The sequence below is a fragment of the Schistocerca gregaria genome, chromosome 1, assembly GCF_023897955.1.
Source record: "Schistocerca gregaria isolate iqSchGreg1 chromosome 1, iqSchGreg1.2, whole genome shotgun sequence".
NCBI lineage: Eukaryota > Metazoa > Arthropoda > Insecta > Orthoptera > Acrididae > Schistocerca > Schistocerca gregaria.
Genome location: NC_064920.1, coordinates 194,421,209 through 194,445,373, shown reverse-complemented (window position 1 = coordinate 194,445,373; position 24,165 = coordinate 194,421,209). Strand labels below are relative to the sequence as shown.

General features: G+C 37.2%; 1 protein-coding gene across 2 annotated transcripts in view; it reads right to left on the bottom strand.

Annotated features, from left to right (window-relative positions):
• LOC126336530 (cohesin subunit SA-1) overlaps positions 1-24,165 on the bottom strand; it is a 141,204-nt gene that overhangs the window by 5,043 nt on the left and 111,996 nt on the right. For both annotated transcript variants that reach the window (XM_050000342.1, XM_050000330.1), the window contains 4 exons: positions 23,235-23,405; positions 10,634-10,842; positions 6,552-6,709; positions 655-721 (listed from right to left, as the gene is read on the bottom strand). In XM_050000342.1, coding sequence (XP_049856299.1) covers positions 655-721; positions 6,552-6,709; positions 10,634-10,842; positions 23,235-23,405 — 605 coding nt within the window. The remainder of the gene's footprint in view (positions 1-654; positions 722-6,551; positions 6,710-10,633; positions 10,843-23,234; positions 23,406-24,165) is intronic.

Sequence of the window (24,165 nt, the reverse complement as noted above, 5' to 3'; positions counted from 1 at the left end):
TTTTTTAAAAACTAACTGCCCTACAGTTGATCCCATATTAGAGCCAGTTTGCGGAGGCCAGGAAAATCTGAACCACATAGACTATCAGCCTAAACATAAAATTTGGCATCTGTTGTTTCTGCCCAAAGAACTCAGTACTAATTCAAAAGGAAAGAAATGGTATGTACCGAAATTGTTAATATGTGATGTGTATAGCAAAACCCAAAGAATCAAACTCAAAAGCCTTCCACCATGGTACCTTACTTTTCCTAGTTTTAATTTTTATATTTATTCTCTGTCAACTGCCCCCCCCCCTCCCAAAAATGGTCAAATGTCTTTGCTTCTGTCCATATCTGCACATGGCTTTTCAAGTCTCCATAACTACTACTTTCCACCATAATTACCCCTAAATTCTTTTACCAACCACCATTCACTTGCTATCCCTATAACTCTACAGCCCCCAAATCATTCACTACAATACTATGCTACTTTTATTTTATTTTGACGAATTGCTTTGTATTTTCTTCCAAAGTAACTATATGGATCTACAATTATATGCCTTTAATAAATCAAAATTGGTTTAGGAAACTGTTTCAGACAAGAACAACTTGGGCACTATTACATAACCAAAATCGTAAGACCTATTTAAGTAGTAAATTCTAACAAATAACATACCCAACATTGAACTCCTGATCTGATGTGACCTCTTCACCATCTCCATCCATCGCTTCCTCTTCTTCAACTGTTTGCAAGCAAAAAGATAACGTTAATTCCAACATACATACTGTGACAAAACTAAACTAACAATTAAAAGAGATATAAGCTACACCTTTGGCCAGATATAAGATTTGCTAATGTTCATACCTCAAAATTTTCTCCTGGTATAAACTGTGCATTATTTAAAAATGATAACAGCTCATAAAAGTAAATTAGGAATGACAGAGCATGTTGTTCTTCCACACACAAAAATTGATAAAAACGGTAATGTACACAGTGAAATTCATAAGTCATTTAAAAGCCAAGAGGCAGAGTAAAGGGAGGGAGAGAATATTATAACCAAATGTGCTGAACCACCTATCACTGTTTCTACTCTGATCCTCTGCAAGTCACTATGGTCTGCATGACAGGATACTTTTTACTGCACGACACATTAAGATTGATTCCCATTATATTCATAGGCAGAGCACTGGGCAAATGTGTAATTTTATCTGTAGGTGAGCAGCATATTGAGTACTGAATATTTATTCCAAATACACTGAATTCTTCACGTAATTTTTCAGGAGTTATTAAGTACCTATCATATCTATCAGTTCAACAACATAAGGAAAAAAATAGATTGCTACTTGCCGTACCGATGTCGCAGTGAATTGCAAACAGGCACAATGATTTATGTGTTACACATTTAGCTTTTGGCCAAGGCCTTCTTCAGAAAAGAAAACACATACACACACACATTCATTCACATAAGGAAGCACACCTCACACACACATGGCCACCCTCTCTTTAGACTAAAAGATTTGATTACAACTGCAATAGTTATTCATATGAATTGTCATGGAAAATCTGTTTCTAACATTAAAGATAACTTACAGGTATTACATACCATTTACAAAGGCAAGAAAATTGACATCTTAGAAGAACTAGAAATATACGAGGTGTCTCTCCTACAGATTGTCAGCTACATTTTATTTGTTATTTTGGCAGATATTTGCAATTTGGTTCTTGCAACATGTAGCTGGAGTCAGTCCAAACAAATCCTGCTTATCACGTCTCACATACAATGCCCAGAACTGACAGAAAACAACTATTTGTTTCCTCTTACCAGGATGATGATTCTTGTGGAGTACTTGGAAAAACTGGGAATTATATTTTACCTGGAAATCTCAAAGAATTTCAGGAATTTCACGAAATCTCAGGGGATTCTGCATTTTTAAATAGCATAAGTATTTAATTGAGTGAGATTTATAAATCACAAATTTTAAAATACTTAATATTCCAAAGTGTGTTAATTATGTGAATGTAATTCCATACAAATTATGTGTTTTAAAAACTGTGTTCAAACTACTGCTGATGGTCAGTACATCTCAGGCAAGAGGAAACAAAAACTCACTCTTCCATCCCCCCCGCCCCCCCCCCTTTCCTCATGCTTAACCTTAATTTATCAGGGACTTCTTATAATGCCATCTTGCTCCTCATACTTGGAATTCTTCTTTTTTTCCCCTATCTTCTTCTAAGTTTGAGTAGCCATCCTGCCTCACAAACAAAATGATTTTTAAATAGTAATTTTACACACCCATCCGATGGACTGGTTCCGGATTAATCTAGTGTGTTATTCGTTTTATCAATATGTATGAACAGTATAATAGTTTTATTTGTTATGATGCGGTACCACACCCAGAAAATTTTTGTATGAACAGGTACAGTAAAACACCAAAAAATAATCAGTACACCAGAAGTGACTGAGCGGCACCTCTGCATGGTGGTAGTGGTCAGTGCAGGCCAGGACAGTGCTGTCGCTGCTGGAGTACTGGTTATTCTTAGTGTTTTGCTAGCCCTGTTAATATACACTGATAAAACATACATTGCACTAGACTAGTTTGTAATGAGGAACACCCAAAAACTTTGTCAATCAGTGCCAAGCTGAATAACTGCTTGCATAAGAGACAGAGGTGGACCAGTACATTGTTGATTTGCTTAGGTTTTGAAGCTCTTCCTCTTCAATAAATCATCCAGTTTTAGGAAATTACAATCATTTGTTTGTCTGTACTTTTAGATCACATATACTGATTTTAATCCAGTTTGGATAATTTCTTTGTCGTCCATCATTCCTTTATCTTAGGATGTCTGTGTGTGTCTTTGTGTAAATTTTATTAACGATACTGGGAAAATTTGTTGCTGCTGTCAGTTTCACTGGGCCTAGCACCTTGTGGTATTACACTGACAGGAGGAGATTATTGCCTGTCACAATATGTTGGAATCACTGAAATATTCCATATAATCCAATGCTTATTTTTGTTTCCACTGAGAAACTTTGGGCTACATTTTACCATGTATTAATAAAATTGCTTGCCAAGGATTTAATAATTTCAATGAATAATTTTGAGGTGTTGCTACTTTGTAATTTCGTTACACTTGTGCTGTAACTGAAAATAAACAATAGCTCTTGTTTCATGTCAGTATTTATAGACTCCTCCATCCTCCCTTTTACCTTATTTCCATTTGAATAGAGGGAAACATTCCACGTTGGAAAAATATATCTAATAACAAAGATGATGTGACTTACCAAACGAAACAGCTGTCAGGTCGATAGACACACAAACAAACACAAACATACACACAGAATTCAAGCTTTCGCAACCAACAGTTGCTTCATCAGGAAAGAGGGAAAGAGGGAGAAAGACGAAAGGATGTGGGTTTTAAGGGAGAGGGTAAGGAGTCATTCCAATCCCGGGAGCGGAAAGACTTACCTTAGGGGGAAAAAAGGACAGGTATACACACACACACACACACACACACACACACACACACACACACACACACACACGTTTCCCCGTGGTACAACTGATCCTAATTATGACTCTTTATGACTGTAGTCCAAGACTTCTATATTCTCATAGTGCTCAACATTACATGTATCTATATTTCAATCATATTATCAATCTTTGCACCAGACTTATTTTATCAAGGCCCTTCTATATGCACCTACCATTTATATATCCATAGTTTGTAACAAAATAAGCACATAGGAAAAGTGTTAACTACTTTCAAAGTGATCAGTTTGCAGACCAAATGCTCAATGTCAAGGAAGTCAGTTCATTGTAAATTTGCTGACAGTTTCAAGCTCAGAATAAATTTTAAATTTCTCTTTTGAGATACAAAGATGAGTGCTGTATGGTAGAAGTTCTGTGGATCAGATCATCAAATTGGAACCTAACATTTTTAATTTAACTTTTCTGATCTCCATACGAGTCCAAATGTCATTGTCATGTTTCTGGATGTTAGTTACTTGACAATGGGAACTTCAATATATAGCCAATTTGATGTGCAATGGAAGTGGTCTGTATGTGCTTACCCAGCCAAAATGCTGATGCCCTAAGGTAATGCTTAAGTTAATGTGACCCAATATTTCTGAAGCGTGTAATTCTGATAATGTTTCTGCAGTGTATAATATAAATTTTAGTACTGTGTTCTTGTGTGGGATGTCAAACTTATTAGCAAGATTACATGGACTGCCAAATGTTTTCCATCAACTTGATGACAAGTGCAATACATAAGTAGCTATGTAAAAGCCTTACCAACAACAAAACATTCTCTCTACTCTCTCAGACCGGAAATGTTCTATTCTCTTCTATAAAAAGGACAGTTATGCTACCACACTGCAGGGTTTACATTTTGTCGTCCTACTTCTTGACATAGATGCTGTTAGCAAAGGCACTGCAAACTGTCACATAGCTGTACAGGATGATCCACTACGATATGCAAATATGTTAATGTTATTCTACAAGCAAAACTAAAGAAAAAAGTTCATAAAAACATTGGTTCACAAATTTTTAGTTGTGGAGTTACGGCTAATAAAAGATTTTGCCTGAAATTTAACAACTTCACTAATATAAAGCCATTGCAAAACTGTATGAGGTTAAAGTAAAGCACAATTTCCATTTACTTCGTTGTTACTGGTCTGGTGAATCTAATAAAACATGCCCCAGACGCGTATCAGCAGTAGTTTTCCAGAACATCCAGGGAAGCAAAGATTATTATACAAGTAAATCTGTTTACTTTCCATTAAGAATATAAAAATGTTTACGTCATTGTAGACAACCGTTAGTGAGTTGTTTCAGTTGTTTCCTAACCTTGAAATGAGTTAGTTTTCTGTATTGTTCAGTGAAAGAACATAATAACAACAGTGTATTTAAGTGAAACCACATAGTAACTATTTTAGTTTGTAGGTTGGGATGCCTTTCAAATTTACAGCAAAGGAATACAGCAATATGAAGCTCATTTATGGCCAATGTGATGGTAACATTACGGCTGCAGTTAATGGACATCGCATACGTTATCCAACTTGGAGGATTCCGAATGCATGGACCATTTGTGGAGTATTTCGAATGTTACAAGAGACAGGTTCTCTACATAGCATTCATTGTCAGTACGGGTGCTCATACATGAAGACGACGACGATATGGATGCTGCTCAACGTAGCCTGGGTACCGGTACTCTAATTTCTCTCTCAACGACTATGCATTTCACAATTTAAGGTATGGCATACGCTGAAATACAATAATCTGTATCCTTACCATAAACAAGAAAGTGCATCATTTACATCCGTGAGAGCCTACCCTTCACTTGGAGTTGTGTAATTGGTTAAATACTAATTGGCAGTTACACAAATACATTTTATTTACTAATGAGGCAATTTACTTGAGATTGTATAAACAATTTACATAAACACATACGGTCTGAAGCAACCCCACATGTAACATGATTTCCAGCAGTCATTTTGCATAAATGTGTGGTGTGGTATCATCAACATGCACTTTACTGGTCCATTCATTTTTCCAGGATGTCTAACCTTCAAGTAGAAATGCCCCGCTTGCTAGAACATGTTCCACTTGCTTCGTGATTGCAAATGTATTTTTGACATGACGGCACACACCCACATTTCACCAACGCCATTACTACACATTTAAATGGACACTTTCCCCAGAAAGGATTTGCTTGGTGCTATACGTTTGTGGCCACCCAGATCGGTCGATTTGTTACCAATGGATTTTTGTGTATGGGGATGGATGTAAGACATAGCTTACCAGGACAAAGTCAATACACAAGAGGCATTACTTGCTTGCATTAGGAATGCAACAGACAAAATTAAGAACAACCTTGTGAAATTGAAACGAGCAACAAAATCTGTTCATACACATGCAGCTAAATGCACTGTACTCAGAGACATTTTTGAGTATTTATTGTGAATGTATTGTGAAATTGTAAAACTTCCTTAACAATGAGCTTTGTTTTATCCAGTTTAACATGAATTCACATATGCTATGGTATTAATAAGAGCAGATTATTGGACACATTTGTAGTGTTTCAGTCAACATTATTACCATCATTTTTCCAAAATTAAATGCTCAACTATTTCTGTTGCAAACTTCGTGCAATTGTCTGGAATTTAAAAAACAAATTGGAACAAGTAATTATTAAATTACAATTTTAGAAAATTATGTCTTTGCTTCTCTGGATGTTCTGTTAAACTACTGCAGATACACATCTGGGAAATGTTTAATTAGATTCACCAGACCAATAACAGCAAAATAAATGGAAATCTTGCTTTACTTTAACCCTGCACAGTTCTGAAATGGCTTCATATTAGCAAAGTTGTTAAATTTCAGGCAAAATATTTTATTAATCATAACTCCATAACTAAATATTTGCAGACCAAATGGTAACACGAACTCCTTTCTTTAGTTTTACTTGTAGAATAACATACTAAAATATTTTCATATCTTCGTGAATCACTCTGTACGTGAGCAGCAGGTACTCTTACAAAAATTTTATATACTTCAAAAATAATTTACCTTCTTTCTTCTTCCTACCGTATGCTCGTTTAGAGGTAACTGGAGGCTGGTCAGTTTCTCCATGAACTAAACTGTTCCTGTACATAAGTAATGGCTGCCAATCTTCGCCCCTGCTAGAGGGCATCCCAGCAGCAATCCGCCGATCCAGGAAATTCAATCTGTACAAACAGTAAATGACAACCAATAATCATAATTTGTAGGTATTTGACTGTCATATTTCTTCAAGTAAAAGTAAACCAAAATTTAAACTGGAATATAAACATCAAGCACCTGGATAATAAATTGAGCAACTTTGTATTTACAAATGTAACATTTATTGGATTACTACAGGCACATACATAAAGCGAGAGTTTTGGCTCTTGAATCCATTGTTAGGTGCAGAATAATTTTGGGAAAAGGGGTAAAAGTTAATAAAGAGAGAGATAGAAATTGCACAATCAAAGGATTCATTCATATTACTCATTTAGAAACTTCTGATTATTATGCATAGTAACTCCCTGTATTATAAAAATGTAATCCTTTTCGCAGAAAATCCAAGTTATCTGTGGAAAATTATGTTGTTAATGTGTTGTTGTGGTCTTCAGTCCTGTAAACAAAGGTAATCATGTAACATACAAACCCACAGAAGATTTTTGCTCTTGACCTCTACATGCAACAATCCTCAATATTGTAGAAACTAGACACTGATGCCAAATTACATACAACAATAAAGATAGTATCAGGATTAATGATTGTCTAAAATAAGGCAATGGCAGATATTAATAATGTTAAAAAATATACGAGGTGAACATAAACAAAATCAACAAACTGACTGGAAACGGAGGAAAAAAGGCCCTACGAACATGTGCCCAGAAATGAATCACTGTCATGCTAGATTGTACTGACGAATGACAGCTCCTCTGACCACGTGCCATGTATTCCTTGTGTGTTTCAGGCTGTGCGATTGACACAGCATACTTTAAGCAGCAGATTGGTTCGGTATTCATGTTGGGAACAAGCTGAAATGGTGTTCGTGAATGCCCAAGCAGATGGAAATAGTCGAGAGAGAGCACAGTTATACGAAAAGAAGTAGCTCACAGGCACCAACCATATCACACAACATTTCGAGTCCTTTTTGGGCATTTGTGTGATCATGGGTCCTTTCAGACAGACAAATGTGCAGGGAGGGGAGGCAGTGGACTATGCGCACACTAGATTTGAAGAACCGAGTTCTACAGGATATTGAGACAAATCTTATTGCAAGCTCCAAATCTGGTATACACACGGTATCCCACCTCCCTGCATAATGGTCTGACTGAAAGGACTCATGATCACATGAACACCCAAACGGGCCTGAAACGCTGTGTGGTGTGGTGTGGTGTGGTTAGTGTCTGTGAGTGTATGAGGGTACATGTTTTGGTAAAGACATGCTGCCTCTTGAGTGATTTCATGTGCTTGGCAGTATACAAACACCATCCCACCTTGTTCCCAGACCATTCTGCTGCTTACAGTACACTGCATTAATCACACAGCCTGCAACACACAAAGAACAGACAGTACTTTGTCATAGAAACTGTCATTCATCAGCACCATCTATAGTGGCAACAATGCATTTCCAGACACATATTCAAAAGACCTTTTTTCTCTATATTCACTCAGGAATCTGTCCCTGTCAGTTTTATTAATGTCCATACTGTATATAAGGTGCTGAGATCATGAGGGCCTAAAGCACATCATCACTGATCGTGTGAATGTACCATGGGTCAACACTGTATATATGAAAATTCACAAAAATCTGTTTCACAGATTTCTCAGTTAGTCAATTTTATGTGGGCTCAATGACAGTTGCTCTAAGCCCTTGTGGTTCACAGGGTCTCCTATAAAACAAAGCAAAAAATGCTCATATTACATGCACTGAAAAATATCCTTGCGATTGGCGAAAGAATTTGAACACAAATGACTACTGCCTACTTTCAGAAGTTTCTGATTCTTCAATGAATGCAAACTAAAGGCATTTTTACACAATGTTTAAATAATTGCATCAAATTTATTCAGATCAAGGTTTAGCAATCTAAGATGCTCTGTCTCCTATGTAGTCTAGTCATAAGCAGCTGCCTTAGCTTTGTGATTGTTAAACTCTTTAAAAATGTCTCACCAATCATAAATACTCAGTGATACAAGGTCTGAAATGGAAAGACTGCTGGAGACTTGACTTTCAAATAAACTTTTGGTACTCCTCAGAAACTTCCGATTATCTGGATGAAAGAAAATCACCCCATTGTTACACATACATAAACAAGACACGCCCACATTTTTGTAGATAAAGCATAAATGAGTACACAATTTTTCCCTACAGTAGAAAATTTAAGATAATGTGTACAGAAAAGAGCCACGATTACTAGACAAATTTTAACAATTAATCAACTGAATGGAAATTCTAGTTGCTGCATTGATTTGCAATGATGACATCTACGATGTACCAAAAGTTCATATGCTAGTGGACATGAGGTACTGACAGAAATAAAAGGGCAACTGTATTAAACATAACAATGAACTGTAAAAGTATTTGGCAAGCAAACACGTAGAAGATAATATAACTGGATAGGGAAAAAAAAATTTAAAAAAATATATTCTACTCACCAAGCTGCAGCAGAAAAAAATACACACCAAAATTAAGGAAATGTGTAAGCTTTCATAACCAGTCGCTCCTCCTCCTGGCATAAGGTTTGAAAGGGAAGGAAGAGGGATGAAGGAAAGGAACTGGCGAAACTTGGGGAAATGGGGAGAGTTCCAAAAAAATTGCCTAGAACCCTTGGTCATAGAAGACTTACCTGACAGAATGGGAAGGAAAGACTATTTCAAGATAGGAAGGTTTAGAGTATAACAAATGGTAGAAGCAGCGATAAAAAAGCACAATAAGAGGAAGAAGGAAGACAAGCTCAGATAAAGATCGGAGGGGGGGGGGGGGGGGGGGGGGGGAAATCGGAAAACTGCAGGAAATTTCAAACAAATATCGCAAGAACAGACATGGGTTAATCAAAGGGAATGAGTGTGTGAGAATTTCTCATGAGGAAAGTGTACCTATGATAGGAAAAAAATTACAACAATAAAAGTGTGATTGGGGAAGTTCTTGGGAAAAACAAGGAAACAAACAAAATTTTTTAAACAGAGAAAACAAAGAGAGGAAGCCACTGGCGAAAATGGAATAGACTGTGTTTTGGAAATAAAATAATGCAAGTGACAGCAGTAACATAATCATAGGAAATTGGTCAAAAACATATGTACAAAAATGTAACTGACTCACCTAAAAGCAAGTGGCAATAAGGAAAGAAAAGTGCAGTCCAATTAGCAAACAAACTGGTGACAGACGATCAGCAGGAAGTCTTGCAGCATACAGTGAAGTGTCTTTGTATCTCATCCCATTCGTTAAGTCTCCCCTGACCCAAAGTTCTGGACAACTTTTCAGTAAACCCCTCCCCCCTTTCCTAAACCTCTTCAGTCATTTCCCTTCACCCCTCTTTGTTCCCCTTAAACCCAACTGCCAACTAGCTATAAAAGTTTACACATTTCCTTAACTTTTTTGTGCATTTGTTCCTGCCACCACTTGGAGAGTATATTTTACTATTGCAATTCGTCACATGATCACATGCTCAGCAATCATCAAAATGACAACAATGCAATTCTTTCAAGTACTCCTATTTTTAATGAGGCTCCCCAGCTCCTTTGCACAATGTAGTCTCTTTGTATGCCTCATAACTAGCACTTGTTAACATTATGAATAATAAGGTTTCTTTTTCTTTTCTTTCTTTCTTTCGAGACATCACAAGTGACATTAAAAGTTGACCAGCAAGCTTTTCATAACTCTTCCTGCACACAGCAACTGAACACAGGAGAACACGGTAAAATGTAGCATTCAAAAATCACTTCCACTGCTATTGTGCACATTATTGTTTGAATGCAGAAGTGTGCAGTCAAAAACTACCAATTCAGAGCAAGGGACTGCACTGCTAAAGAAACAATTTACAACTATTAGTTATTTTTAATTTACTCCAAAAATTTCCTATACAATAAATTTAATATATAATTCCTTAAATTCTACTTACACAACACGTTTATCCTGTTTCAGTAGTTTATTCGTAAATTCAGTGAGTATCTCAAGGAATGGTAGGTTGGGAGGGGGGCCTGTAGGGTCTTCAATATTTTCCAGTGGATCAACTGCAAATAATATACCCTCACGATGAAGTGCTGTTATTGCTTCACGGTTCTTCACAGCATCCAGTCCAAAAGAGAGCGCAAATCGTTTTGCTAATTCCTTTAATAATAAAAAAAAAACCAATATGAGACAAAAATTTGAGATGAGACTGGAATCATGAAATGTGCAACACATTTAGTAGATTTTTAAATTACATTTTTAATATTACATATTTGAAGTAACTAGGAAGTAATCAGAGCCTATATCATTACCTCTAAACACAAACAAATCTCAAATTTGAGGTTTTTAAAAATCTGTAACTGAACAAGAGCCTCTTATTACAGATGTATTTATTATGACTTTCTTCCTACTATAGGTATTTGTAATTTTTAACTGATTAGATGTAGCAAAATCTCCTGAAATGTGACTGCTGTATCGGCTACTGGCACTTTTTGTATTCTTTCACGCAAGTCTCATGATATTAGCAAACTAACCTTTTTTATTTATTTACTTGTTTTTTGCAATTCTTCATGAAATATTTAAGAAACCTCTCATTTTGAGGACACGGAGCACAAGTTCTGAACTGTTTCAAGGATGGAGAAGGAAACTGGTCATGCCAATCCATACGAACCACCCCAGTGTTTGCTTGGAATGATTTAGACAAATCATGGAACACCTAAACCTAGATGGCTGGACACAGATTTGAATCATTGTCTTCCCAAATGTTCTAGTGTGCTAATCACTATAGATCTCGCTCAGCTTGACTGACTGAAGCACACTAAGCATGCACCATGTTGATTGGTGTGATTTTCAAGCTGAAGCACCATATTTGGCAGTTTTTGTATTTACATTTATGCCTTACAAAAATGTGCAGTGTAAGTCAAGCACAAAATTAAAACTCTCTCCAAAATAATGTCACTCTCGAGATGATTTGCCGGGTAAAAGTTTTGTGAAATGTGGAGTCAGCAAATAAAACTGATATTCATTCCAAGTTATGACAGTGTGAATTTGGATTCATTAGGATTAATTATTATGGGAAGTGAATTCTTAATGAAATGACAAAGCCATTTAAAATTTGGAGAGAAGTACTTTAGAAAAAGCTGAAGAAAGAGTGAAACAAGGGTTGCACCTTCCAACTAGGATTCCAGCTTTTATGGCCACATATACCAGCAGTAGTTTCTTGTTTCAGCAATAGGGTGGTGGTGATGAACTCTGTTAATGATGACATGGCAAAGAGCCTGTTACATACCTGGAATGGCAGGACTCTGCAGCATAAATATTCTGAAGGAATACAAATTCCTTCAAAATTCTGTGAAATAGCAACTTTTCATGCTAGTAGAAAATATGGACATTGTCAGAAGTCTGCTGCAGTTTTCCTTAGACGCACAAGTGTAGATCTGAGTAGTACTCTTTACACTACGCAGTGTGTTCCATTTACCTTTATTAGCCAAAGTAACTTTTTGTCCAGAAGAAAAAAAATTGTATCAAGAAAATGTTGTTTACCTATCAGAGGGACATTAACCGGCTTGATTGTCTTTCTTGAAAATTTGTTAGTTACAAAGATATGAACAGCAAAATGTCTTTTTAAATAGCAGCAGTATTTTTATTCAGTACCCACTTCTCCTTAAGAACACAAAAGAAATGTATCACCATGTACTAATAGCGGGTACAGGACAGTAACACAAATTTGATTGACTTACAGTGCACACAGCCTTAGTAATGTAACATGTCCACTTCCTGGAGTTGACATTAGACAAAAACTGAATGAAAATGCACACTGTCCACTCAGTCACCCATTTTCTGCTGAAGCTTTGTGAAAGTACAAGGTGCGCCACTGAACAGAAGGTAGAAATGCTACTAATCTATTGACAATGTAAGTTAGCAGAATAGTAACTGCAACAGTATTTTACCATTAATAACACAGCTACATATAGAATTATTATGGGAAGTATATAGTATACATGACGTGTACAGTAAAGACAGCCCTTGATTAAAAACTGCATCTGCATTACTTTTCCATTATTGTGGTTGAAGGTAGGCACAAAACTACTCAGGCAAAGGAACTCTACAGAAAGCAATTTCCAGAGAAGAACCTCCTTTCCTACCTTATTGCAATTACTGTTCCACTAACACATTCTCCATATATTAAGTAGCATTTCTTACTTTCTCTTTGTTGACACACAGTTTTTCCACAACACTTAGTTTCATTGCTTTCAAACCAACAGAAGGATGGAACTGTACTAATAAAGAAAAGGTCCTAAACATCTTATGGATACACAGAAATATTAGACAATATAATTAAAAACTTCCGAGTAGTAGTAGAAGATTAGTGTTTAACGTCCAGTCGACTACCAGGTCATTAGATATGAAGCACGCACACTGAGTAGGGAAGGATGGACAAGAAAAGCAGCTGTGCCCTTTCAAATGAACCATCCCAGATTTTGCCATAAGCAATTTAGGGAAATCATAGATATCTACATCAGAACCGTTGTCCTCCTGAATGCAAGTCCAGTGTGCTAACCGCTACGCTATCCCACTAAGTAAAACTCCTGAGATGCACAAATGTAAGTACTACTTAAGTGTTTCTGAATGCTATGCCTGTATGTGATTGATTTTACCAATACACAAGGTTTCAGTAATGTGGGTAAACTATTAACCACATTGCAGAAGTCTAAAATATACGCCATCTGATCAGACATGTCAGTACATCCCTATAAATTGTGAAACTGACCACTGGAGTCATGAGGGTGAGTACTGTGTTGTCAGTAAGAAGCTGTAACAGTAGAATAGGTGGGTCAGGAGAGCTCAGTGTCTTCGAGCATGGACTAGTAATCAGATGTCGACTAACTAATAAATCAGAATGAGATTTTCACTCTGCAGCGGAGTGTGCGCTGATATGAAACTTCCTGGCAGATTAAAACTGTGTGCCCGACCGAGACTTGAACTCGGGACCTTTGCCTTTCGCGGGCAAGTGCTCTACCAACTGAGCTACCGAAGCACGACTCCCGCCCGGTACTCACAGCTTTACTTCTGCCAGTACCTCGTCAATTGCGGACATTTCAACCATTCTAAAGCTGCTAACATTGACTGCTGGTCATATGACTGAAGTGAAAACATGAAGGAACAACCACATCTAAACCAACACTGTCTGACCATCACATACTGACAGACAAGAACTGTCAAGCATTGCAGAGGGTCGTTGTAAACAATTGCATTAAATCAGTGGAGTGAATCATTCATAGTTCCAAAGTGCTCTCAGCACTCCAGATAGCATAATGACTGCGTGTAGGGAATTAAAAAGGATGGGGTATGGTTGAGCAGCACCTCAAAAGGTACACATTTCTTAATCCCTGCAAAGTGAAGCTCGATGTGACGTATAGCATGACACTACTGGACAATGGATGATTAGAAATGAGTGCTTCGGAGTGATGAAACACGCTACACTCTACATCAAATTGATGGAATGGTTTGGCAAATGCCTGGCAAACATACCTGCCATCATGTGTAGCGCCAGTTGTGCACTATGGAGGTGTTATTACAGTATGGAGGTGTTTTCCAGGATTAGGGTGTGGTCCCATCACAGTGTTGAAGAAAAAGCTAAATGTGGAAGGATATGAACATATTTTGTAGGATTACATACTGCTTACAGCAGGTGAACAGTTTGGTGACACAGCACGACAATGCACATTGCCATAGCAGCATCTGTGAGGCAAAAGTTTGTGGATAATAACACTCTCGAAATGGACTGGTCTGCACAGAGACCAGACCTGAACCCAATGCAACATCCTTGGTGAGAGTTAGAATGTCAATTTCACCCTAGACCCTAACATCCAACATCACTATCTTCTCTCGTTTTAGCTCTTGAGGTGAGATGGACTGCAAGTTCTCTACATATGTTCAGACGTCTCACTGAAAGTTCCCCTAGCAGAGTTCAAGCCATCACAAAGCCATCAGTGAACACATCTCACATTTATGTCTACTAATATGGTGTTAGGGCACATAATAGTAATTGGTAGAAATTAGAAATTTTTAAATAAAACTTATTCACACTGTTACACGCAAACTCTAGTCATGCCAAAGACAAGGAACGGAAGCAGGATGTAGGCTAGTGTGTCACGTAATGCAACACTGTCTGCTGAGTTAGGATACACATTCAGCAGAAAGGGGACTGCAACAGAAAACAAAAGGAAGCAGGAGAAGCATATTCATTAGCTCATAAGACACATTGCATGAGGCTCATTCCCTTATGGAAGAGCACATAATGAGGACCTGATGCAGTAGTTAATGGTCTGTTATGTGAATATAGCAGATTAAGGACACAAGCAGTTGTTACAAACTGAGCCTTGCATCGTAGGCTCGAGCCAGCTCCCTTTAAACACCCCAGCTCTCGTCATGAATGGATCATCGGGATCAATGGCATTCACAGTAATAGCACTCCATTCCATGGTGACTATATTGTAGTGAATCTATGTCCTAAATGTCCAGCATTGTCTATGAAATAGCCAAAGATGTACTCAAGATGATGGCCTTCACCTGATGAACATCATGCTGCCCACTGCTTACCATCTACTGATGGAGGAGCTGACATCTTCCAACAACCCCATATCGCAGCACTGAACTTCAACACGAAAGCCAGCAACAGCGCCTCATGTGGTCCATGTTCTAGTTAAACACTGAGGCACCTCCAGGTGCTGAAGCCTACCAGCTGTAGTTGAGGAGATATACTGACCATACAACTACCAACATCAAGTACATTTCGAATGGGTCATCAAATATCATCATAGAATTTGGAGAGGGACCAAGCAGATTCCAGCAACCAGCATGAGTCCACTTTGCACTGCACAATGGCCGTACCTGGTCGTCGATAACCTGACAAGACACTGGTGTTGCTAAATCTCACCTGAGCATGTGACTGCAGAGCTGATTGGGCAGATGTCAGCTAGATTCCAACACACAGCTGAATGAGTGACAGTCAAGTACGGTGCAGAAGTACGAAAATTTGTAAACATTGAGAATAAATTATTGAACTCTTTTACTAGTGCCATTCATGCTTCACAGGTTTTAACAGCTATCCTGTGACTTCCACTCAGCCTCTGTAATGGCATCCAGATACTTTTGAACGTATAGCAAAGTTTACATATAAGTAGTGTAAGAGATATGAAGCTTGCACAATCTCTTATTACAAAACCTTAACTGGATTAGAGTTTTTATATCCATCCATGCAGTTCTGAAAGACTGTTTAACTTAAAAGCCCTTCCATGTATTTCATGCTTACATTTTGCCACTGTCTGATATGGTACAGATGTTGGACAAAAATATGAAAACAATGTGAAATATGCATGCTAACCAAGCCTGCTGATTTGCTCTCATATCTGACCACAAATGGCACTTATGCAATGTTCTCAATATGTTGCAACTGTCAGTTATAGTCAGTATAGTATTCTGCATAGTTATGAGTGCATTATGTCACAGTTAAGTGACTTAGAATATGATAAAATTGTTAATTCTCATATGGGGAATGCTTCAGTAACTAAAGATGATTAAATGTCGGGTATTTCAAGAGCCACCATATCAAAGATTTATACCACACACAAGAAAGTGGAGAAAAACCATCTACTAAATCACAACAAGGACCAAAGTATGTGTTGGGTGATCATGTCAGATTGTCACTGATTGTGACAAAAAATAAGAGGATGAAAAATAAGAGAAAGACAGTTGCAAAAGTCACTGCAGAACTGAATGTCGCACTCTTGATTCATATTAGCACCAGAACATCACAAATATAATTCCGTAAGCAGATAATTGCAGGGTGAGCTAGAATTCTAAAACTACTGATCAGTGATGCCAGAGCCATAACACCTGGACTAGGGAGCAATGGAAGTCATGTGGTCCAATGAGACTTGTTTCACAATGTTTCCTACTTCAGGCTGAGTTCACATTCCAAGAGTGAAATGTTGAATGGGTTCAATGGCAAGTTGGGCAGTCATATCATAGAATTCCATGGGTTCCATGGCTGCTCTGCAAGGTCACATTACTGCCAAGGTTTATGCGACCATTTTGGCTGATCGAGTCCATCCTATGGTACACTTTCTGTTCTCCAACAGTGATGCTGTGTTCCAAGACGACATGGCATCTGCTCCCACCATCCAGGACTGGTTTTGTGAGCATGAGGATCAATTGTCACATCCCCTCTGGCCTCCACAGCTAACGGATGTCAACATTATTGAGCCTTTAATGTCTGCTTAGCAGATATTGGGGGCATCATTGCTATCCTCCTGTACCATCATTACCTGAACTTGCCACTGTTTTGCAGGAAGAATGGTATAATTATCCCCTGAAAACCCTACAGGACCTGGATTTATCTATTCTGAGACAACTGGAAGCTGTTTTAAATGCCAACGGTTTTCTTACAACATATTAGGCATGGAAATGTGTTGTGTTTTTGGTATTTCAACATTTTTGTGCATCCCCTATAAGAATTACATGCTTCATTAACTGAATTATTTACTACCATGGGTCACAAATCCATACCAAGTGGTCCAGCAGTGGGTGCTTGACCTTATCATAAAAATTTTATGTTTGCTGGGTGAATTACCCAATGTTCAGTAGTCAAATATTTTTTTAAAAAATTTATTGTTTATTATTTTGAAATGACAGCCATACTTGTTCCAGGCTGCATGCAGTTTTTCATATTTGCAAGCATCTACTTTTTTTTACAATTATTCAGTAGTGGATTGTCCTATAAAATGCATTTAGTTCAACACACACTGGGCTACAAATTAACATCATTATCACTTAGCCGAATGTATTCTCTAATATATTTTTAATAGTTCAAAGTTATCAGCCACAAGTAAAAAAAACTCCATTTTTGAACAGCAGTTTTTGAAAGAAAGATTAATTTCTCAGCTTTAATAATTTTTCTATTACACTGTATAGTATAGTTACTTTTTATAGAGTATCAATGGCTGTTATTGTCATCGTCATAATACTCAATAACTTTATTGATTGTGTTTTCCTCTACCAAATTAGATGCACTTTTCTTTTGCAATGCTGGTAAAATTCCCTGTTCTTTTTCTAATTGCCTTCATAACTTAACAAGACGTTCTGACACATTAGATTCATCACTAACTTTTGCTCAATTCCAAGAATTCGGCAGTAAACTGATAATCTTAACTTTATCCTCTTTGTTTGAAGTACTGCATTTAGTTTTTCTATCAAATCATCATATTTGGTTGGTGAGGTTTTAGAACTTCAATCTATTTTAGTACAAATTGTATTTTGAAATTGAACTTCCAAATTCTTTTTGACTATCAATTTTTGTATTCAAGGCACTTAGTCTTTTATCTTGACAGTTTCCTAATTTTACTAGCAGGCAATATACCCATGATTTCACAAACTGTATCTATGAGGGTTAGTCAAATGAAAACCTTAAATTTGTAATAACAAATAGAAATTTCGCACCGTTATACAGTAAGTTGGTAAGCGTGCTACAAACAGTGTGCAGAATGGCCTGTAGGTGGCAGCATAGTGCAGATGCACATATACCATTGCAGTATCAGTATAAATATGGCCACCCCACTTCCAACTTGCACCAGGGAAGAACAGCATTCTGTTAGTCGGTTTTTGTGTAGTGAAGGTGTGAAATCCATCGACAAATGAAGGTTCAGTACGGTGATGCATGTTTGTCACAGCAGCAAGTCTACGAATGGAGTAGGAAGTTCGCAAATGGTGCGACTTCAATGGAAGACGCTTCTCATCCAGGTCAGGCACAACGAGTTGTGACTCCACGGAACACTGCAAGAGTTGAAGCCATAGAGAAGGGAAACCATTGAGTGACACTGAATGACACTGTAGCATGTTTACAGATTAGTCATGGGTCAGCACACCACATTGTGCATGATGTTCTTCAGCTTTACAAAGTGTCTGCAAGATGGGTACCACGGCAGCTGACTCCTGAAATGAGAGAACAACAATGTGTTGATGCTTGTGATGAACTTCTTCGGCACTTTGGATGAGAAGATGATGGCTCCCTTGCAAGAATAGTTACTGGGGACGAAACCTGGGTTCACTTTCATCAACTGGAAGCTAAGAGAGCAATCAAGTAATGGTGTCATTCCTCATCACCAAAACCAAAGAAGTTTTGAACAGAACCATCAGCAGAGAAGGTTATGCTGACACACTTATGGGATGAAAAAGGCATCATTTTGGAGCATTACATGAATAGAGGGAACACTGTCACCAGTGCATCATACACAAATCTCCTAAAAAATCATCTGCGGCCTGCAATCAAATCAAAGCGATGTGGATTGTTGCCAGCAGGAGTCACTTTACAACATGACAATGCAAGGCCCCACACTGCCCGTACAAGAGTCGCAACAATCACAGACCTGAATTTTGAGCCTCTTCCTCATCCTCCTTACTCACCAGACCTTGCCCCCAAGTGATTTCCATATGTTTGGACCACTTAAAGACGCAATGGGAGGAAAGAAGTTCCATTCTGTTGTTGAGGTATGCCACATGGTGAACAAGTGGTTGCGCGGACTGCCAAAAAAATTTTTTCCTAAAGGAATATATGTACTTTCTAAGCTCTGGAGGTCTTGCATTGAGTGTGGGGGAGATTATGTTGAAAAGTGATACAGCTTTGTGTCACTTCTGCACAATAAATAATAATAAAAAATTAGTTAAGGTTTTCATTTGACTCACCGTCGTACTTTTTTAGTGGTTGCCGATAAGTCAATTCTGTATCTGAGGTTTCACTATCCTTTCCCTTGTGAATTGCAAATATCTTAGAATAACATGTTGGACACTGTGATTTTTCTGGTATGAGACTGACAAAAGGGCTTTTATTTTTAGAATAATGATCACGTTATTTCTCACAGACCTTTTGTTATAGGTTTCTTAAAAGGGTCAATGCAAGACTGACCAAAAACATGATTAAATTTTTTTACGTATTTCATTTCATAATACACGCATGCTGATTTGACCTCTGGGCCTGCTAGTAAGTAAAACAACGCTTTTCCTTCTTCACAGTAATCTTCGATTAAAGTAATGTCTTTAGGATACACTCCATACACACTTTTTTGACATGCTTCATTAACATTAACACCAACAGAACACTGAGACACCATTTTTTAACTGCACAATCCAAGAACTTCTAGCTAAATGACCAGATTACGGAAATGAAAATTTGTATGATGATGTAATAAAATATTAAATGAAAACTGTACTAATAATACAAAGTTAAATCTGTTTTATTTTCAATATCTAATTCCAAAAATATTTCTTTTTCATACTCATATTTAAGACAAGAAAATAACTTTCGATTTAAACAAGGAATTGTACTAGTGTTGTTAAGGCACAGTCAAAACTATTACCGATACTTGCATTGTAGCTTAATTCCTGAAGGGTAATTTTAACTTACCCCTAGCAAAATTGCAATGTGCTTTCTTGAGAGAGAATGTTAATTGTCTTAACATTGCTGGCATCAACAATGAGCAAAATTTAAGTACTGTGAAACTTTGATTTTAAGTTCTCAAATTTTATGTTTTTTGTGATTCTACACCATGAATTTGTAGACCCTCTGAAAAACCCATAAGACCAATGCTAAAAATTCCCTCATTTTGTGTTTCTTCCTAGAAAGGTTTACTCGATTCTGTGTTCTTATTTGATGTCTCGCTTGACTTCGCCCCATTTTCTTCCTATTGTCATTTGATGTGACTGAATGAGTTGTAAGTAGCACCAAAGACAGATGGCTTAGACCGTGGGTGGTGGCAGAATTAAGGGAATATTTTAGGCCACTGCAGAGAAGGGAGACGTGAAAGAGAAAATGCTTATATAATCCACGATCGGCAAGGCCAACACAACTTACAACATTTAGCTTCACTGTGTAACGATGTGTCACGTATGTTTCACACTACTTTTTGCAGGAACTGACACGATCACAACTTGTCGGTGCCATGAAGGTGACCAGGAACGAGGCAATCAATTTGTTGATCAATGTGGTGCCAAGCTGATGTTTATGGATGTTTTAGTGACAGGAGAATCTCAGCTGTAGCAAGAACTCTTTAGAGGAATATGTATGTGGTTGCACAACGTGTGAAATATTTGTGACAAGGGAGAATTTGAATGTTATTGTCCATTGTTTCACTTGCAGCAACTGAAGCTGTCCTTTTAGGTTCCTGCCAAAACACACACTTAGAAATCATCACACACTTGGAAATAAATGGACAAATATTTGCTTCATCGTTTGATCTCTCATCAGGCGGAAATGTTTACTACCAACGAATAATGCAGAACATATTGTATTACAATCATAACAGAATTCCTGAACATGATAGCAATGCTAAGTTGAAAAAATATTTGCGCACAGCAAGTTGCGAACCCATAACCTTGAACTCAGCTAACCATAACATCATCCATTATGCTACAGCTTACTCATATGAATTTTGTATCTGAATGGTATGTGTGATGTTTTTGTGATATACTTTCAATGCACCGATGCTTTGATATGACATACTACACACACGTCACATATCATGAAGGAAATGAACAATCTAAATGCACACAGTTCACACAGGGGTCATTCACAAGTGCTCACAAAAGTCGATAGTTGAAAGCTCGCAAGTGAGGCCATCACCGCAAAAGGTAGTGTGAAGCCACAGTCACATAGCCACTGGAAACATGTTTCTGTTTCCAACTCTGTTTCTTGTCTCTGTTTCTGTTCACACTGGCAGTAAACATTCCTCAGAGTATTAGCATCGTCTGCAACACTATTTGTTGTATTGTTTTCATATTGTTTGCCACGGTATGTCTAGAGATGAGGAAACTGTAATATGTGCTGCTGCATTGTTAATAGTTGAAGATTCACACCAACAAAATGAAAGACGTCTTTTTTTTTATTAATTTAGCATGACTTGTTACCTAAAGTAGATAAACATGTCTCAGTGTTTCGTTGTATTACAGAATAAGTTTGCGCTTACCAAAGAATTTTGAAACTAGTTTTAAAACTATAATATTACTTTGATGGAGACTTTGTATAGTAGTTGTAGTGGTTGAGAAAATCGGATTAGTAGATGCATGAAATCTATTTGTTGGTTTGCATTCACTCATCGTCTCTGGTGAGAAAAAATTTGCTACATATGGGAACTGCATTTGGAAAACAGCTACAGTTTCCGTAAGTTCACTTGGATATTTTTTAATGATTTTGAACTTTTCAAAAATATGGTATAATTTCTTAAAAAAAATACAGGAAATCAGTTATAACAATACATGTCAATGGAAGATTCATTCCTGAGCCCTGAATATTTATTTCACGTTTTGAAGAAGGCTACGACATACAACCGTATTTTCTTTTCTACACAGAATTTGTCAGTACTCTACCAAATGTAGCAGTATTCCACAAGCTGCCATCAGCCTGGTACAATAATAACAAATCGACAGTCTGCTGCCTCATCCACTGCAACCCCAATTCTGTGCGGTTTTTAAGCATGGATCACACAGAAATGTAAAATAGGGGTTTCACTGTAATCTAATAAATAAATAAAAACTGACTTGACCAAGACAGTTTCTTACATAACTTAATGTACTAACTGTACAAAATATGTTTAAGTTACACAAGAAGAGAATGCTAGCTTTTTTTACAAGCTGTTCTGGAATCCCAAGGGGCATTTGTACATTCTTATACCCTAACTTAACAATGCAAGCTCTTCGAGTTCCATAAGTTTTGAAAACAAAAAAGTGTTTTCTCCAGCACCATCAAAAACAGCTTCATAACTCTGATCAGTTGTCCTATCATCTTCCTCTGCCAACAGTGTCATTTGGATCCTATATGGAAGGCAGCACATCACTCTGCCAGCCATTACCAGCTTTCAGAAACTTGGGAGCCACTACTACTTAGCTTTTTTAGCTCAATTCCTCAATTGAGTTAAAGCTGAGTGGGCCCCGTTCCCATCCTCCCACTAGAGAAAAATATCTGATGGGACAAATCAAACCCAGCTACTCTGGACAACAGTTGGACATGTTGACCTGCCATTGTCAGCTGTCCTTTATCATATTTATAAATTTGTATAGAGCCACTTGTTTGAATACTGCACAATAAGTAGCAACTTTTGCCTCACACAAGTGAAAGCCAAGGAGTGACTGAAATGATCCGAACAATCCAAGGACAACATTAGCAACGTACTTAACAAAAGATGACATGTGACTGGTCATGCAGAAACACATTAACAATCCAATCTGATTAAGAAAACTCATAGCAGAGTGTCTAATGAACTGAATATACAACTTCTGCTCCCTTCTTCCCATGTACGGTTTATCTCAAATAATCCTTTTTGCCCTACATTCATTACACACTGATAAAATGTCATGTCAGCAGTCCTCTCACATATATGCTTGTAAATTTCTTTGTCTTGTCATACATCTTCATCTTTTGAAAGGCAAAAGAACCAGGGAAAACTTCACATACACTATCAAACACACTAATACAAAATTCTGACTTTTTTGCCTATGGTTACCTTTAAACTTATGAAATCTTCAATTTGTCTATTAATCCGACTCCCATCTCTCTGGAGATCACGGAAGAGCATAGTGAGACTGAGGGCCATGGTCCGAGCACAATTGGTCTTGTTGATTTCACGAGCCTTTCCTAAGGTAGCCTTGATGATATCTCCATAGTCATTGTAGTACTGAAAAAAATAATAAAAAAAAAAAAAGTTCAGCTATAGCACATCCACTTCTGCTTAATTAACAAGACCAAATTGATGAATGTTTCTTCAAAACTCTATTTCTGCAAAATTGTCATTTTTCTGGAAATGCAAAAAACTCTAGGGATTTTTATATGGATGAAACTTTTGCAAGCTTCACATGTAATGCATTAATTTGAAAACAGTAATTGACACATCCATAAATCAAAACAACAATCTGCATACACATATTTAAAAAAGACCATGAAAATATCAAGTATTTCAAAATCTACTTTCTGCACAACATATTGATGTACAACTTTATTTTGTATCATCCATTTACCAAGAAAAAACAATAAACAAGTATATTACAAATAACTTCTTAAGTAATACTGATGTGGAATGCAGTAATTAAATTGAGGCAAACATTTCAATATTTTAAGTTAAGCCAACCGATATGTTTATAGTTGAGTGTCTCAAAATTGTTTCCCCAGAATCTACTTTTTCCGCCACACCACTTATATCTGCACTATCCTCTGCAATATTGTTTTGTAGAGCTCCCTGGCATGTTTGTATATGTTTGTCCATTTATTATGAGTATGTGTTATTACGTGTTACGTGTAATCAAATGACAAATCCAATATCACATGTATGATCTATTGGATGCTAAATAAATAAATAATCAGGTATTTCAATGAACCTCATCGCCTCTGCATATTTTGACTTTCCTTTCCTGGCCTGAGATATTGTTTCCATTTTTTTG